We start from the raw sequence: 19,671 nt of genomic DNA on the forward strand, positions 1-19,671 counted from the left end.
ACTCGCCTGATCCCTAGATCCGCAACTCTGATTCGCCCAAACCCTTGGCACACCCGATGTCTTGGTTAGCGACTCTGACTCGCTAGATCTCTAGATCCACGACTCTGATATGCCCGAACCCTCGGCACGCCCGACGCCCCGATAGATGAAACTTCGTCTTGCCTAGTCCCTCGGCCACAACCAAACTCCTGGGACCATGCTCCTGGAAACAATGGGCCAAAAACTAGAAAAGGGAGGCACGTCCACCAAAGTGCACACACTCACGCCCGCTGATAAAACCCCTAGGCGATTCTGCCCGAATCGCCTAGGGGCTCGGGGGCTACACCCACGGGTACGCTCATGCGCACCGGCTGACGAAACAAAACTTCCCCCGCTGGCAACACTAAAACCCCCTAGACGATTCTATTCAAATCACCCAGGGGCTTGGGGGCTACACCCGCGGGTGCGCTCACGTGCACCCATCGTCAAGACAAAAATCCCCCCAATGATTCTACCCGAATCGCCCGGGAGCTCAGGGGCTCCTGTTGGGTTCATAAACCTGGGGTCCCTCATGGACCGGCTTCCCAGCAAAAGCTTGGCCCAGCAGATGACATTGCGAACGATGCGCAAACTCCTAGGCTAGCCCAAACACCTAAACGATAGGCCAGAAGGGCGATCCAATCTCTGACCGAAAGGCCTCGCTAAGGAGGAACAGCGCTTGCTTCTGACTCTGGCCCACCTCTCCGACCAGAAGGCCTGGCCAAGGAGGAACAACGCTCACTTCCGACTCCGGCCCACCTCTCTGACCGGAAGGCCTGGCCAAACACCGCTTCCAAACTCCGACCCACATCTCCGACCAGGGACACACCGAACTCCTGCTTACAGCTCTTCACTGACTGGCGTAGTCGGAGCCAACTAGGACCAACCGACCAGGGATGCCCGCTCGGTGAGAACCAGGAAACGGATGGAGCAAGTAAGATAGGGCACTCAAGTCAACTGCAACACCGAGGACCGTACCCTATACACCTATAGGATAGTACCAATAGGACATGTTAGAAGAGTGCCCTGCAACCTTCTAGGCATGTCAGAACCCAAGCAATGTTGTGGGCACCGACATTTGCCCTACAGTGTTGTGGGCGCCCACAAACTCCCAAACCAGATGAGCATGGTAAAACCCCTTACATGCCTCTAGGCATCAATAGTATGGTAGGCACCGACGTCTGCCATACCAGAAGAAGAAGACACAACCTCCCACATGCATCTAACATTAATAGTGTTATGGGAACCTACAATCATCTTGTACCCGATGGCAGTGGGCAACGAGGCTTAGCATACGTACACACACACACTCTCTCTCTCACTTGTAAGGCCATCCCCTTCATCTATAAAAGGGGGTGCGCTCTCTCCCAAAGAGGAGAATCAGTCCATAAAAACTTGAATAACACACACAATCGAACGACCAAGGATCTCAATGAACAACTAATGTTCGAACACTTAACACATAGCGGAGCACCTGTCACTCTCAGCCCTTCAAACCAGAGTTCGACCAGACCTCTTGTACCCCCCATCTTTCTCCCTTCTGTTTGTAACCCCACAGCAAACTTTGAGCACCTGGGATCAGGAATAAAGTCACTAACCGACTCAAACTGGACATAGGGCACGTTGCCTGAACCAGTATGAACCCTATGTTATTGAATGCTAGGCCACATCTGATCACAACGTACGGCAAAACTACAAGTATTTATGTGTTGGTCATTTTCTACACCGTCACCTACCATAAGATATACCTAGTGTATGCATGATAAAAGATTTAAGCATGCAAATGCAAACCTAGGCATGAAAAGGAACGAGATGCTAATTGATATTACAAGAAATTAAATCTAGTTACCTAACATGAGAAGGGGAATTTGGGTCCATAGTATTCACTAACCCACTTGGCAATTACCTTGTCCATAATGATGCACCCCATGAAATGCACCCATACTTTGCCAAGTCTCCAAATTTCCCAAAGTCTATCGGACTTCTCACTTCCCTTTTGGGATCCAAACCTTCTTGGTGCTCTTCATGTTGAAAATGATCTCCTTTGGCACCCAAATGCGTTTGGCCCCATTGTTAGCTTTCTTGTTCACCTTGATGGCCACCACCTTGTCATTTTTCTTCTTCTTCAAGAGATAAGGTGTGAAGGCCTTTTTATCCACCTTGTTGGTGTAGGTGTTGGAGAGCTTGCTTGTTTCCTTTTTGTTTTTCTCTTTTTTCTTAGCTCCTCCCCCATTCTTCACCTTGCACTCATAGGACTTGTGGCCTTCCTTGTGGCATACGTAGCAAACCACAGTTTGTCCTTCATCAAGCTTCTTTACTCCCTTGATGGTGTTATCTTGATGAAGTTGGGCTTGCTCCGTCTTGCCTTTCACTTGAGTCAAGTCCTTGGTGAGGCGAGCCACTTCTTGCTTGAGTTGCTCATTCTCCATTGTGACCTCTTGTGTGCATGTTTCTACAACAACTTTCTCAACACAAACTTGGTTGCACAAGGGTGAGTCTAAACATAAATTATTACAAGAAGTAGATGTATCCTTTTTAGGCATGTCAAAGATTGAACCTTTCTTTTTAGGTGCCTCGGTGGGGGTTGTACCGATGGCTTCAAGATTAGCAACTTTAATAGTTAGCTTATCACAATGTTTGCACATGGTTTCCATTTTAGCAAGCAAACTTTTATAAGCATCTTGTGAGCTAGCTAACTTTTTTTAATTTTTAATTTTTCTTTACAAGTTGCTCATCATCGATTGTGCATGCATTTGTGTTTGCACTAGTCTCAAGTTGCTCAATTTTAGTAGATAGCTCCATATTAAGATTGGCAAAAGTTTCATATTGTTCAAGTAAGCATAAGCTTGTTGTGAGCTATCTAGTTTTTCTTTTATTTTTTAAGCTTCTTTTGTTGACTAGTGCAAACTTTAGCAAAGTTAAGATTTTGTTGCATAATTTTATCATAAAAAGGTAGCTTATCATCACTATCACTATCATTGTCACTATCACTAGGGATAGGCTTTTTGTTACCTCATGCCATAAGGCACACACATGAGGTGCTTGATGATGAGTGCTTGTGCCCGCGCCTCTTGTGGTGGTCTTCTTCTTCACTTGAAGAATCATCCCATGACCTTATTAATGTGAGAGCTTTGTCCTTGCATGCCTTCTTCTTTGTCTTAGGTGTGGCCTTGTTTGGACAAACTTCCACAAAGTGCCCCAACTCGCCGCATCCATAGCATCGTTTCTTTCTTTGCTCATTTCTTTGATTGGTGAAGATGAAATCATAAATTTGGATGGGCACACCCTTGATATTGAGTTTTTTTATCATCTTCTCCACCTTGTTGATAAGTTTGATAGATTCTTCATCAAGGTTGAAGGTGGAGGAGGAAGATTGATCATCATCACTTGATTATCCGTCATCATCATCCTCATCTTCTTCTTCATCTTCACTTGAGGAGCTTGAGCTTGAGCTTGTCTCAACTTGCTTGCCCTTCATCTTTTTTTTCTCACTACATGTGAGAGCTTTTCCTTTGCTTGATGAAGAAGCTTCTTCTTGACCCATCTTGCATGACATTTTAAATGCCACTATCTTGCCAATGACTATGGTCGGGGTCATGGTGCTCAAGTCCTCCATGTTGTGAAGGATGGTGATGATGCTTGCATATTTCTTTTATGGTAGCATGAAGATGATCTTCCTCATGATGTCCGCATCATCTATCTTTGTTAATCCTATTGAATGGAGCTCATTGATAATTAGATTCAAACGAGAATACATATCACGAACAAGCTCATCATCATTCATTTTAAAGGAATCATAATTTTGTTTAGCTAGACAACGTTTTTGCTCACGGACATTAGTTGTGCCGTCATGGAGCTCTTGGAGTTTTAACCAAATTTCATGTGTCGTATTTAAAGTGAACACTTGGTTAAACACATCCATGCTAAAATATTCAAATAAGCAATTTTTAGCTCTAGCATTGAAATGAAATTCTTTTTCTTCACTCTTTGTGGGTTTATCGGGTTTAATGGGTTTCATCCCGTCACGAGTGACTCTCTAAACATCCAAATCTACTACCTCAAGGTGACAAGCCATTATAGCTTTATAGTAGGGGAAGTTAGTGCCATCTAAGTGCGGAAGCCTAGAGCTATCCATCCCAACCACTCTAAATAGCGTCGGCTCAACGGCGGTGAAGCCAAAGGTCCAAATTGAGCCAACCGGCTCTGATGCCACTTGAAAGGGACCATAACGCCTAAGAGGGGGGGGCTGAATTAGGCAACTTAAAACTCTAACTCTAAACTATGCCCTTATTTTCTACCCTTAGCAAAACCTATGCAAAATATAAACTATCTAAATATGCAACTATGGTTTTGCTAGTATGTTGCTATCTCTACCGCAAAAGGAGTTATGCAACCTAGGTTCCAAACCTATCAACTAGCCTATCACTAAGCTAGGAAAGTAAATCACACACCAAGATTGCAATATAAATACGGAAGCTAAAGAGTAAGGTAGAGATATGCAAACTCATGTCGATGACTCCGGTATTTTTACCGAGGTATCGAGAAGCGTGCAAGCTTCCCCCTAGTCCTCGTTGGAGCCCCTCGCAAGGAATCCCTCGCAAGGGCCAAGCTCCCGGTCGGGTAACTCCGTGGATAGCATCGGGCCTTCCCCACGCAAAAGTGGGTCTCCAACGTGCCTTTAGGCAAGCCTCTCCTGGATGCTCCCCGCCTTCTTCACTATCAAGCTTATGGCCGAACCGCCGCGGGCCTTGTTCCCTTCGGTACATGGTGGCGGCCACACCACAAACGCGGGTGGTGTGATCTCGCAAGACTACAAGCCCCTCCAATGTACAACAATGGTGCGTGCAAGCACCGAGTGATAAAAGGTGTGCAAACCTCACTAAACACTAGGCCTAAACCTAGAGCAAGCGCATAAGCGGTGGTCCAATCAACCTAAGCACTTCGCAAAGCACCTACGCTAATCACCTAATGAATCACTAAGCACTATGCAAGTGAAGATCACTAAAATGGTGTATCAACACCCTTGGTATGTTTTCTCAGGTCTCCACATCTCAAATGGCCAGTTGGGGGGTCTATTTATAAGCCCCACTGAGAAAGTAGCCGTTGGGGGGCGAAACCCACCTTCTACTACTGACCGGACGCTGCTGTCGTCTTGACCGGACGTGTCCGGTCATCCTGATCGTTGGAGCGCGCGCGTTGATCGGACGCACTGCCGAATTCGGTCACTGTTGATCAGACGCGTCCGGTCGAGCTGTCATCGCTCTGGAACCTCTCTAGACTCGATCGGACGCTGCAGTTCCTGCGTCCGGTCAGTGCTGAATGTGTTGCCCGAACAGTGCCATCATCGTGTCTGGTCACTTTTAGTCCTCAGCGTCCGGTCGCTGCTGCTAACGCCTGCTGTTGCCAAGCATCTTTATCGGACGCGTCCGGTCACTATAAGGGTCGCGTCCGGTCACCTCTGTGAAGCTCGTTTCTTCGCGATCTTGCGTTCGGCTTGGTTCCCATCTTCGTGCTTGGACTATGCTTAATATCTTTAGTCTTCTCTTATGCTTCTAGGGTCTTGCTTATGGTGTTGATCGTGGGATTATCATGTCGCCTTCTTCCAAGTCACGTCTTGCACCCTATTTAACTACAAAACAATTACTTGTAAATTCATTAGTCCAATTTAATTGTGTTGATCATCAATCACCAAAATCCAAAGTAAATGGGCCTAGGGTCCATTTTCCTTACAATGTGGTTGATCATCCTCTTCATCGTTATGTGGTTGCTCATCCTCTTCATCATCATGTGCTCAATCATCCTCTTCCTCACCATGTGTTTGCTGATCCTATCCACCATCTAAGTCCGACAACTCCTCTCCATCAAAAGCAACATCAACAACATTGGAGTATATGCCAAACTCCTCTATGAGATCCTCCAAGGCATCTTGTGCATCATGCAAGGCTATGCCACCGTCTGTAGAAAAATGTATGTTTCTTCTATATTGTCAATGCATACAGAAAAAGCTTTTGATGCATGGTTCCTGATAAAGTTACTCACCTGGATGCAGGTTTTGTTGTTGTTGTTCATGATAATGATCATTTAGATCAAATGGATGGGCAAGTTCTCCTACATGTTGATGACCATTTAAATCAAATGGCCTATATTCACCTGGATAAAAATATAACTGAACAGTTTAAATTTAGAAATCTTTTCATATAGAAATTTAGTTTGTAACAAGCCTTTGTATTAAATGAAGTAATCACCTTTTAGCAGGCTTTCTTGTTCTCCATACTGATGATGGTCATTGGAATCATAGGGATGACAACAATTATGATATGCTACACAAGAGTTTTAAGTGAGATACATAAATACTTTAAAATGTTGCATGGTACTTCAATCAGGAAAAAATGGCATCTGTTACTTGATTCAGCAATCAGAATTTTAGGGCAAAAATGAAAGCAGCACAAAATAATTTTAGGAGAGGAGAGATAGAGATTTAGAACTATGGCACTGTTTTTTGGAGACAATGAAAACAGCACACATATCTTAGGAGAAAGTAGATAGAGAAATAGAACCAATACAATAATCTTGTGAATACATACTGTGTGCTTACCTTGACGAAATACTTATTCATTAGTTTCATGAAGATTGAGGCCAAAGTGATGTCCTGTACTGGTCTCCATGGACTTCGGCATCCTGCGCTTGGTGAAAGACGCAAGGTAAAGCTTCTGGTCCCCACCTTCACCTGCAGCCACTACATCTTGTAAGGGATCATCATCTTCTTGAGCAGGTTTGTTGTTGAGATCAGGCAACTTCTCTTCTCCCTCTAGTGGTGCGTTCAAGTCTGGTATGGCCATGGATGAGGAATGGTTCAAGTGATGATGTCAAAGCTGTGGTTGTTAGCCTTTATGGACCCCTGGATTAGAAAAAATAGCGCCTGGAGCTGTTTGTTTGAATTTTTTGTTTTGGCAAGTGTATGAGCCAGCGTTTTTGGCGCGCTGTATCTTATGCCGTTCATGAAAAATTTAGTTCCGAGTGGGTAGTGCACGTGGAAACGTGAAAAGTTGTGTACTGGATCATTTGTTTATACAAAAATACTTGTGAGTGGGAAGGAGTACCAAGGAGCTCATTAATGAGCATGTCATCTCAATAAACAATAGTTTTATGATTGCTTGAGGGCCCTGTTCGTGTGTCCTTAAACCTGGCTTGATCCGCTTTTTTTCATCCGAAACAGTGTTTTTCTCTCACAAATTCCTCCAGAATTCCTCCAAACCATCCAAATTCCTCCAGAACCGTACCATTCGAACAGGGAGGTCTTTTACCATCATCCTTAGTCTTTGCGACAACTCCTAAAACAACATGTATACTAGGACGGAGGGAGTAAATCTATGGTATACCTAGCAAATTTTTGGCTGAATACTAGTAGTAAATACGTTTACTAGATGGATGGAAAGCCAAATGGCATTACCACTTGTCAGCTCCCATCGCGACTTGCGAGAGGACACAGAGGGAGAGTTCAAGTTTCCATGTAACGCGGCTTGTTGTCCCATGGTTAGGAAGCCACTTTCATGGTCACCATCACGGTAGGCCACACTAACGAACTGCCTTTCGCCCTTTCCTTTTCTGAAAATCCTATTCATGTTAGAATAATAGGCAATTTCCATGTCATTTTAATTCCATAATTTAACAGCATGATGATGACATATAAAGAAATATTAATCATTGAAATCATGATATCGATTATATCCATGGTGAAAATACATGCTAGATTATGTATCATGTGAAACATATGAAAATCAAGAACATGTGAACTTGATTCATAAATCATAACAGAGAGAAACTGGCATGATGTACATCTCATATTTGCAACAAGCATAAGGCTACATATGAAGCAACATGACTGTAACAATAAAGCACATACGCAGAGCATATATTTGACAGAAACAGACATAAGACATCTTATAAAACGGCAAGACTGGACATATGGAACAAACTGAGAGAAGATGAAATGATCATACCCTCCCGTCCGTGATTCCAAAGTCGACATGCTGTAGGAGAAGAAGAAAATGTTTCCTCGAGGAAGAAGACGCCGGTGATTAGGAAGAAGACGACGTACGGAGACGGAGACTCTTGGGCAGTCGCGTAGACACTCCCCAAAAACCTAATTGCCGATCCCCCGTGCAAGGTCCCGAACGACAAGGGCTTCGGAGGCACCTGCCCTCTCGCTCCTCCATGCGCGCAGAGTTACGAGATGAGGAAAGCTATCGAGCAACTGAACTCTGTTTCTGGAATATGATCTCTCTTTTATCTGGAGTTGGAAGAATCGCAAGGGAAGCCGAGAAGCCTCGGAGGCATGCGCCGGGAAGATCGAGAGACTCAGGGAGATCAAGCGTCAGGTCGAGTTAGTGGGTGCTAAAAATTAATTAACACACCACACCACGCCCGCCCGCCTGCCCACCCGCCTGCCTCGCCACGCCACGCCATGCCCCGGCCCGGCCCGAGCCCGAGCCCGGCCCAACCGGTGGCGGCGGCGGCGCGCGCGCGCGCGTGTGGCACGCCCTTGTCCGTTTCTCAACTTCTCAAATTAGACGGATTCATTCCAATCATTTAAGTTGAGTTAACGTCCTTTTAACTTCTAATCCGGTATAAATAATAATACCCACAATTACAAGCCATAGAGTTATTGATTTATTGAATATATAAATGGGCCTAGCCCATAATAAATTCAACAATCCCCACCAAACTCTAGGGTTTGTAACTGTATAATTCCAGAATCACAATTCTTTGATATAACAGTGTTTCGATGGAGACTGTTAAGTTGAACATCCACCTAGAACAAGAGTTTCACTCAGTCACAACTGAACAATGGACTATGCCTTGAATTGACAGTTTTGTGTGAGGTGAGATTCCCTCAAATCCTTTGCTGGTACTAGGTTGCAACAAGCATCCCCCGCTGTTTGAAGCATATAAGTCACACTTCTATGCCTTTCATGAGTGTTTAGGGATAACCCAGGTCCCATAGACTGTGACTAGCAGTCTGACTCATATAGGTGTATTTCTCAAAAGATGTTCTGTAGGACAACATCTCATCTTTATAAGACTCTCGAAATACATTAAGGTAAACACCATCCTACCTTACAGAAAGAAAGATATGCATCAGAGATAGGTTCATAGGGAACTTTCCTCTCAATCTACTTATAGCTTGTTTCACCACTCTACTTCACGGGATCTCCGATCACATAGAGCAGGTTACCACTACAGTAGACTTTCACGTGGGTCTCATACCCATCTCTCTCGATGCACTTTCTATCACATTTCGTGATAGTCCCTTAGTGAATTGATCTGCCAGATTATTCGACGTGTGAACATAGTCCAACGTTATAACTCCGGAGGTTTTCAACTTTCTGACAATCTTTAATCTTCTTTTAACATGCCTTGTGGACTTCATGTTATTCCTGGAACTGTTGACCTTTGTGATCACAGTCTGGTTGTCATAGTTCATTGAAATAGCCGGTATCGGTTTTTCAACTACCGGTAAATCCAACAGGAAATCACGAAGCCACTCGGCCTTAGCTCTAGCAGTGTCCAATGCAACGAGTTCTGCTTCCATTGTAAACTTCGTTAAGATAGTCTGCTTGCAAGACTTCTAGGAAACAGCGCCACCTGCAAGCAGAAACACATATCCGCTCGTGGCATATAGCTCATCAGCATCAGAAATCCAGTTGGCATCACAATAGCCTTCCAGCACTTTTGGATGTCTAGTATAATGAATACCATAAGTCATAGTACCTTTCAGATAACGCAACACTCTCTCAAGAGTATGCTAGTGATCATCTCCCGGGGTTGACACAAACCGGCTCAGCTTGCTCACAGCATATGAGATGTCAGGCCTTGTCGCACTCGCAAGGTACATGAGTGAGCCAATGATCTGGGAGTATGTCAGTTGATCCCTTGCTATTCTTTGATTTTTCCTCAATAGCACGCTAGGATCATAAGGCATGGGAGCAGGATCACAGTCACTAAAACCGAAGCGACTTAATACCTTTTCCACATAGTGGGACTGTAACAGAGTTACCCCACCATCACCTTCTCTAATAAGCTTGATGTTTAAAATAACATTAGCTTCTCCCAAATCTTTCATTTCAAAATTGCTCGACAGAAGTTTCTTTACTTCCTTAATCACATTGAGATTTGATCCAAAGATCAGGATGTCATCAACATATAGGCACAGCATAACAGCTTCACCCCCACCATATCGATAATACACACACGTGTCAGCTTCATTCATAGAGAAACCATTAGATGTTAAAGTATTATCAAACCTTTTATGCCATTGCTTAGGTGCTTGTTTTAGGCCATATAATGATTTTTAACAACCTGCACACCTTGTTCTCTTGACCATCCGCAATGAACCCTTCTGGCTAATCCATATAGATCTCCTCTTCTAACTCTCCATTCAGGAAAGTTGTCTTAACATCCATCTGATGAATGATAAGACCATAAGAGGCAGCCATGGCAATTAAGGTGCGAATTGTAGTCAATCGAGCAACTGGTGAATAGGTGTCAAAGAAATCTTCACCCTCTTTTTGAGTATATCCTTTGGCCACAAGCCTTGCCTTGTACCTCTCAATTATACCATCAGGCCTAAGCTTTTTCTTGAAAATCCATTTGCAACCTATAGGTTGACACCCATAAGGATGGTCAACGACCTCCCAAGTTCCATTAGACATAATAGAATCCATCTCACTCCTTACTGCTTCCTTCCACAAGTCAGCATCAGGAGAAGAATATGCCTCTCTAATGGTGGTTGGTATGTCTTCCACAAGGTACACTAAATAGTCATCACCAAAGGATTTTGCAACCCTCTGTCTCTTGCTCTTTCGAGTGACTATAGTGTCATCCTCCTCAGGGATGTGTACATGTGATTCTTCAGCATGATCTATTGGAATAGACAGTTCATGTTCATGGGGAATTATAGTCTCATGACTTGTTTCACTAGGTGTATTCTTCATTGGAAATTCATTCTCAAAGAATGTAGCGTCTCTAGATTCCATGATTGTATCAACATACATATCAGGAACTTCAGATTTTATAATTAAGAACCTATAACCAATGCTGTGAAATGCATAACCAAGGAAAATACAATCAACAGTTTTAGGCCCAAGTTTACGCTTTTTGTTGATTGGCACATTTACTTTAGCCAAGCAACCCCAAGTGCGCAAATATGAGAGATTTAATCTTCTCTTTTCCCATTCCTCAAATGGTGTGATCTCTTTATTCTTTGTTGGAACTCTGTTCAGGACATGACATGCTGTCAAAATCGCCTCACCCCACCATTCCTTGGATAATCCCGCTGTACTCAACATGGCATTCACTAACTCTGTTAGAGTGCGGTTTTTCCTTTCAGCAATCCCATTGGATTGTGGTGAGAATGGCGGTGTCCTCTCATGAACAATACCATGTTCCACACAAAACTCATCGAAGACATTAGAGAAATATTCTCCACCTCGATCGGACCTTAACCGCTTTATTCTCCTCTCAAGTTGGTTCTCAACTTCAGCCTTATAGGTCTTAAAATAATTAAACGCTTCATCTTTTGTTTTTAAGAGATACACATAGCAAAACCTGGTGGAGTCATCTATAAACGTGAGGAAGTATCTTTTACTGCCTTTAGTCAAAATTCCATTCATTTCGCACAAATCAGAATGGACAAGTTCTAGAGGTGCTAAATTCCTCGCCTCAGCAGCCTTGTGAGGCTTGCGGGGTTGTTTTGATTCAACACATACATGGCACTTAAACTTTTTGACCAAATTGAATTTAGGAATTAAATTTAGATTTGCTAACCGCATAAGACAGCCAAAACTTGCATGACAGAAACGTGAATGCCATAAATCCGACTCATCAGAAATATTAACACAATTCATCATTTTATTACACACATCATACAGTGATAAGCGGAACAAGCCTCCGCAATCATATCCTTTACCAACAAAGGAACCATGTTTCGACACAACACATTTATTTGACTCTAGAACAATTTTGTAGCCATCTCAACATAGCATAGATGCACTAACAAGATTCTTCTTAATGGAGGGCACATGCTGCACGCTCTTCAATGGCACCGTCTTTCCCGAAGTAAACTTCAGAATGACCGTACCAACACCAAGAACATGAGCACGCGACCCATTTCCCATCAACAAGGCGCCAGACCTCTTGACCTGGTAGGAAGAAAATAGAGAAACATCAGCACACACATGAATATTTGCACCACTATCCATCCACCACTCAGGTGAATTACATACTGAAAGAACAAATGGTAAAGAATTACCATACCCAGTTGCTCCTTCTCCAGTATCAGTAGTGACAACATTTGCTGATTTCTTTTCCTGCTTGAACTTGCGCTCAGGACACTCACTTGCCCAGTGCTGTTCACTGCCACAAACAAAGCAGCCTCCATCTCTCTTGTTGTTGTTCTTCTTTTTAAACTGTGCTGTTTGAACAGGCTTAGTTGTGTTCTCTTGCTTGTTCTGGTTTTTCTTCTTTTTATACTTGCGGAATCTAGAGTTTTTCTTCTATACCACATTAGCAGTAGAAGTCTCAACACTCTTTCCATTGTCTTTTGCTCTCGCTCTCTCCTCAACATCAAGAGTACTAATGAGCTCTTCAACATTGAACTCCTGTCTCTTATGTTTGAGTGAGGTAGCAAAGTCCTTCCAAGAAGGTGGTAACTTGACGATTATACCGCCAGCCACAAACTTGTCAGGTAAGACACATGGAAAGAGCTCAAGTTCCTTAGCTAGTGCCTGAATCTCATGAGCCTGTTCCACTACAGATCGGTTCTCAATCATCTTGTAGTCATACAACTGCTCCATGAGGTACAGCTCGCTACCAGCATCGGTAACTCCAAACTTTCCCACAAGTGCATCCCACAGCTCTTTTCCTGTAGGAAGGATGATATAGCTTTTCTAGAATTTTGGATCAAGTGCGCTAATCACTGCACCTCGAAAGAGGTTGTCATCAGCCTTAAACTTAGCCTCATCCTCAGGAGGCAAGTTAGCAGGTTTGCCCTCAGAGACATGATAACATGACATTGCAGCGAGCCACAATTCCATCTTAGCTTTCCAGATCAAGAAGTTTTTACCATCAAAAGGATCAGGCTTTAATACAGCAGCAAAACCTCTGACAGAAAAATGCCTAAAATTAGGTTTTTGGATTGTTAGAATAATAGACAATTTCCATGTCATTTTAATTTCATAATTTAACAGCATGATGATGACATATAAAGAAATATTAATCATTGAAATCATGATATTGATTATATCCATAGTGAAAATACATGCTAGATCATGTATCATGTGAAACATATGAAAATCAAGAACATGTGAACTTGATTCATAAATCATAACAGAGAGAAACTGGTATGATGTACATCTCATATTTGCAACAAGCATAAGGCTACATATGAAGCAACATGACTGTAACAATAAAGCACATACGCAGAGCATATATTTGACAGAAACAGACATAAGACATCTTATAAAACGGCAAGACTGGACATATGGAACAAACTGAGAGAAGATGAAACGATCATACCCTCCCGTCCGTGATTCCGAAGTCGACATGCTGTAGGAGAAGAAGAAAATGTTTCCTCGAGGAAGAAGACGCCGGTGATTGGGAAGAAGACGACGTACGGAGATGGAGACTCTTGGGCAGTCGCGTAGACGCTCCCCAAAAACCTAATTGCCGATCCCCCGTGCAAGGTCCCGAACGACAAGGGCTTCGGAGGCACCTGCCCTCTCGCTCCTCCGTGCGCGCAGAGTTACGAGATGAGGAAAGCTATCGAGCAACTGAACTCTGTTTCTGGAATATGATCTCTCTTTTATCTGGAGTTGGAAGAATCGCAAGGGAAGCCGAGAAGCCTCGGAGGCATGCGCCGGGAAGATTGAGAGACCCAGGGAGATCAAGCGTCAGGTCGAGTTAGTGGGTGCTAAAAATTAATTAACACACCACGCCCGCCCGCCTGCCCCGGCCCGGCCGGCGGCGGCGGCGGCGCGCGCGCGCGTGTGGCACGCCCTTGTCCGTTTCTCAACTTCTCAAATTAGACGGATTCATTCCAATCATTTAAGTTGAGTCAACGTCCTTTTAACTTCTAATCCGGTACAAATAATAATACCCACAATTACAAGCCATAGAGTTATTGATTTATTGAATATATAAATGGGCCTAGCCCATAATAAATCCAACAATTCATACGTGAGCCCTTCTATATTATATCCAACTTTGAATAAAAGAAACTATCATACACACTAGTGTTACATCTGACTTAAAATTTATGATGTGCATTTTTTTTCAAGCTAGCTAAAATATTCTTATTTGTGATTACCTTTCTTTTGTCTCTTATATATATATGTGGGTATTTTCAATAAATGACTTCACACGTGTTATGTTACGGGCTCACGACTATCCCATCATAAATACATTGGCGCCGTTCGCTGGTGTGGTAAAACCAGACCAGCCAGCTAATCTCCCTCTCAAATCACTGTTCACCGAACCAGCTGAACAGTATTTCTCTCTCACACAACCAGCCAGTTTTAGTCAAGATTCTGCCAGCGGAACGGGGCCATTATGCCTAAGCTGCTTAGCACTCTCGTTATTTGCGATCACTTATTATGTTCAATCTTTTTAGTTATTGTGAGTACTCCCGCGAGTGACATGATAACTGATTTATAGCCTCAGGGGCTTCAGCTCCGGCTCCTGCAGGAGCTGTGCCAAATGCCTGTTTTGGAAAGGGCTCCACATGGGGAGCCGATCAAGAACCGGAGCCATTTTTTGCCTGCGCAAGAGAAGCCTCAAAAACGAGCTTCGCGCGGCTCCTTGCTGTGGGTTCACGTCGTCTAGTGCGAAAGAGTCGTTTTGCCAACGTTTTCCAGAACGGCTTCAGCTCCTCCAGAGGAGCTGCTCCTTCAGAGGAGCCAGAACCAGAGCCATTTCTAGAGGAGCCAGAGCTCTGCTAAACAGGCCCTTAGTGAGACCATTTTGACTAGTAGACTAGATTTTGATTTCAAAAAATATATATTTTTAAAAAATAGAATTTTTATAGGTGAAAATCAACTTAAATGCAATATATATTAACTGATTGCGCTTAAAAAGAATAACTGAAAAATGCGATTGCCAGTGCAGAGGAGAGGCAATAAGCGGAATCAGTCAACCACTCTAAGACCGTTTCACAGACATATTTTACCGTGACTCCAGTGTCTCTCATTCGGACCGTAAACATTCTGAGTTGTCAAACGGACTAGAGTATTTGCTGCAGTTAACCCATCCTAGATGGAATGCTGCATCATGGGTTAATTTTTAAAATTTAATAGAATAACCTCATTTCTCATTCTAGTATCAATTATTAGCTTGTGAAAAATGATATAACAATTGATCAACTCATTCTATTACAGACAAAAAAAAAAGAGAGTGAGATGCTGATGGACTTCTTCCTTGTACAATCAAACACCCTCTTAATGCATAAAGAAGATTGAGTTTTAACTGCGGGGACTCAACAGATTTAACCAGACAGTAGTCATTCGTGCATGCCGCCAACGTCGAGACAACCCTGACAAGAGAAGCTGACAAAGATGAGAGAGAGCGAGTGGGAGGGGGCAATAAAAAACGGTTGGGGCAGGAGGAGAAAGGAAAATCACATGAAGCAAACACATTGCACCAGCTTGTCTCCCGCACGCTCCGACTTCATCACGCTAATAATTTTATTCACCATTTATTTATGGGTTAATTGGAGAAACACCATTATAATTTTCGCGGTTCGGAGAAACACTATTACTATTCGTCTATTTTGAAGCATACCATTATAATTCTTTGTTTTCCAAAAAATGCCATTGAATACGTATGGACATAGCCTGGACTCAGCTGCAGACGTATACGAAGACGTATACTTCATCTCCCCTGTCAGTGACACGCGGGCCCCATATGTCATCTTCTTCCTCCTCTCTCTCCATCTCGACGAGCAGCAGCAGCACGCGCGAGCAGCACGTCGGCAGCAGCACGCGGCCGAGTAGCGGCAGCAGCACGTTGCGGGCGAGCAACCTGCGTCGGGGACGAGCTCGCCATGGCCGGAGCGAGCTCCCCATGGCCACCGGCGCCGAGCTCGCCATGGCAGCTGGGGCCGAGCTCACCGGGGCGGTCTGCGTCGCTCCCCATGGCCACCAGGGCCGAGCTTGCCCGCGGTAGTGCTGCACTCGCCATGGCTGTCAGGACCGAGCTCGCCCGCGCCTTGGACACTCGGGTTGACCTCGCTGGGGTAGTCTATGCGGGGGATGAGCTCGCGGGGGCAGCCTGCGTCGGGGGACAAGCTCGCCATGACCGGGGCCGAGCTCCCCATGGCCACCTACGTCGAGATCGCCATGGCCATCGGGGCTGAACTCGTTGGGGCCGTCTACGTCGGCGCTAAGCTCGCCATGGCCGCTGGGGCCAAGCTCGCCCGCGGCCGTGCTGCGCTCGCCGTGGCCGTGCTACGCTCGCCGTGGCCGCCAGGTCCGAGCTCGCCCTCCCCCATGGCCGGAGCTCGAGTAGAGGTCGTGCTCGCCTCTGCCAAGGCCTTGCGTGCGCGTACAACGCGAGTAGAGCTCGCCCTCGCCGTCGGTGCCAAGCACGTCCGCGTCGGCAAGCTCCCATCCGGTTCCGAGCGGCCACTGTGTCCCGAGCCGGAGAGAGATGAGAGGAGGAAGAAGATGACATGTGGGGCCCGCGTGTCACTGATAAGGGAGATGAAGTATACGTCTTCGTATACGCCTGTAGCTGGACCTAGGCTGTGTCCATACGTATTTAGTGATATTTTTGTGAGAAACAAAGAATTATAATGGCATGCTTCAAAATAGACAAATAGTAATAGCGTTTCTCCGACCCGCGAAAATTATAATGGTGTTTCTCCGATTAACCCTTTATTTATTTACTCGCTGCTATTAGTCCCTCTCCCTCCCTCTGTAACACCCCGGTGTTATGCCTGCATTTAGGCACTGCAAATCATGCATATCATGCATCATCAAGCATTCAAATCACACATGCCCAATCATGTAAATAACAACTGAAACATTGTTTCGAAACATTTGAAACATGTGCGAAACCTGAATGTTGCATACCTTTGTGAGAATTGTTTTGCCCTGAATTTTTGCTTGCTAGGTTAGTAGAACTTGTTTGGCTATCATGGTAAATCATCTAGAAATGTTTAGTTCAATTTTTGGAGCAAGGTTTGTATTCAAATTAATTCAAAATTTGTCTTCAAAAGTAATTTCCCAAAAATTAGGGTTTGGAGTTAAACATTGACTTTGATTTTATAATTTAAAATCTAGAAAGAATTTGACTTTGGTCATAACAGCAAAGTTGTAGAGAATTAAATTCTAGTCAACTTTCATTTTTGGTATATTTTCAAAAGATGTCATTTTCTTGCTCAAAATAATATTTGAAAGATGGCATTTAAAAATTCCTTGAAAATATATTTGGAAAAGGCTTTTTCCTCCTTCGCGGGCCGCCGCCTCGCTTCTGGCCCATGACCGAAGCCGGCCCAGCCAGCATCCCGCAGCGCCGCGCCGCCGCGCCAGCGCAAGCGCCGGCGTAGCCCCTGCCTCAGCCGGCCAGGCCGAGTGGCCGTGGGCCGACGCCTGCCGGGCCGTCTTCCCCCTCCCTTGCGTTCGGGCCGCGCAGGCCAAAAGCGGCCGTGGGCCAGCTGATTCCAGCGGGCTGGCCCAGTAGCGTTTAAAGAAATTGTTTTCAATTTATTCTTTATTATTTGAAAATAGATATGGTTTGCAAAATATTTGGATACTCAAAGTTGCTCCAAATCTGTTGAAATAAATTTGTCTAGGTTCCTTATCATCATATCTACTTAGGAGAAATTGTGCATGTCATTTTTGAGATACTTTGCTGTAGAATTTTATTTAATCATGAATATTGCTGATAACTTGAAAATATGTAGAAAAATCTATAGGCTTCAGAAAAATATGATTTCAAGTTTGTTAATCTTCTTATGTCATGTATTTCCTAGGAAAAATATGTTTCATGCATGTGCTGTGGGAAAATTTTGAGGTGTAGTTCAAGCACCTTTAATAGCTGATTTTTGTTATTTTTGCTAGAGAGCAAACTTTGTATAAAACATGCATGTGATAATTTTTGTACAGTCATTGTATGCTATGAAGAACATAGAAAAAATACTAACTCTGTTGTTTGACACTTTTCACAGTACAAAGTATTTTCATGTACAAAATCATGCCATAGATTGTTATTTTTGTGTAGGCTAATCCACTCACTCAAATATCATGAAAATCTGTTAGTAAACTACTTAGGGTAGTACTATGCTGTAATAATTTTCTAAGAATTTTTCTAAGCAATAAAAATAGAGGTTGCTATTCAAACCTATTATTAATTAGGGTTTAATTAAGCATTGCTTTATGTGTTTAAGAAATTAGCAAAGCTTTGGTGTATCTTTGAAGCATTTCATAAGATATGTTGACTTAACATATTAGTAGTAGAAGAGAATGCAGTAGATGGCATGTGCTTGTAGTATATTTTTTTGGATGATGTTGACTACCTTGCATTCAAACATATCCATTGTATTCATCCCATCCTATGCACCGATTGCATAAGCACTTACGCACATTGCATCATACAAGATCGCAAACCGAGAACCCAGTCGTCATACCCGAGGAGCCCGAGGAGCAGCTCGAGGTGCAGCAGCAGGAAGTGCCAGAAGCCGACGAGGAGGACGTTGAGGAACTTCCGGAGTGCCCCGATCACCGCCCGAGCTCCTTCGAGAGAGGCAAGCCCCGGAGCATTTTCTCCCGGTTTGCAATTATTAATTCAATGCTTTACTTTAATTGATGCATTACGTTCAGGAGTTGTTTGCAACCGTTGCTGTATTATACCTTGTTTACCTTTGTTATACTATATCCTTGTTACCCTGGTATCCGTAGTCGAGTCAATGCTTAGCTGGCTTAGACCGGTAGAAGTCGGTGATTTCCTGTCACCTGCGAGCTATAGGTGGTTACCTGGATCTGCTTGGATGACTATGAAGTCATGGTATAACTAAGTGTTAAATGAAGTTGAGACCGTACGGAGACTTGCAGAGTTTTGGACTGTAGTGCTTTCCGTCTGTGTCGATTAAGGACCAACCGTTATTGGGCCTCGAGTCATGTTGAACGCATGCCTTACATTTAGCTATCCGGATAAAGTACTTTCCGACCGCAAAGCTGGGAGATTTTTCGGGCCGAGTAGATTGCCCGCAACGCACTATGCCGAAGCAGGTGTGGTAGGACACAGGGGCGGGATGATAAGACCAAAGTGCAGTCGGTCGGCCCCTGGGTACATGTGGTTCCTAGCAAACTCGAGATTCCTGGAAAGTTGACTCGGTGATCAATATCTCACTTTAGCGGGTAAGTGAGGTTTGTGTAAGGAATAAATCACCAGCTGGTTAGGAATCGATTCGAATCGCCATCGCTTCTGGATAGTGAGCACTTGACTTGAGTTACTTCATCGTAGTAAATGTTTATGGAACACTTGGATAGTTATAATGAATATGACAGTATGGAAGTTGTTTAATAATCATTGGTTATCATTATCTGCTTAATCACATGTTTACTCTAGTATATGTGCAAATCTAGTCGATAGGTTAAT

At 43.9% G+C, this 19,671-nt stretch overlaps 1 protein-coding gene across 1 annotated transcript; it reads right to left on the reverse strand.

Annotated features, from left to right (window-relative positions):
* Window positions 1-12,050: 12,050 nt before the first annotated feature.
* Window positions 12,051-13,622, reverse strand: LOC136510790 (uncharacterized). Its single transcript, XM_066505129.1, has 5 exons — window positions 13,594-13,622; window positions 13,001-13,194; window positions 12,804-12,940; window positions 12,416-12,572; window positions 12,051-12,301 (listed from the first exon to the last, which is right to left on the reverse strand). Exons 1-5 carry the CDS (start codon window positions 13,620-13,622, stop codon window positions 12,051-12,053), a joined length of 768 nt encoding a protein of 255 aa, XP_066361226.1.
* Window positions 13,623-19,671: the final 6,049 nt, after the last annotated feature.

This window comes from Miscanthus floridulus, chromosome 16, assembly GCF_019320115.1.
Source record: "Miscanthus floridulus cultivar M001 chromosome 16, ASM1932011v1, whole genome shotgun sequence".
In the NCBI taxonomy this organism is placed as follows: domain Eukaryota; kingdom Viridiplantae; phylum Streptophyta; class Magnoliopsida; order Poales; family Poaceae; genus Miscanthus; species Miscanthus floridulus.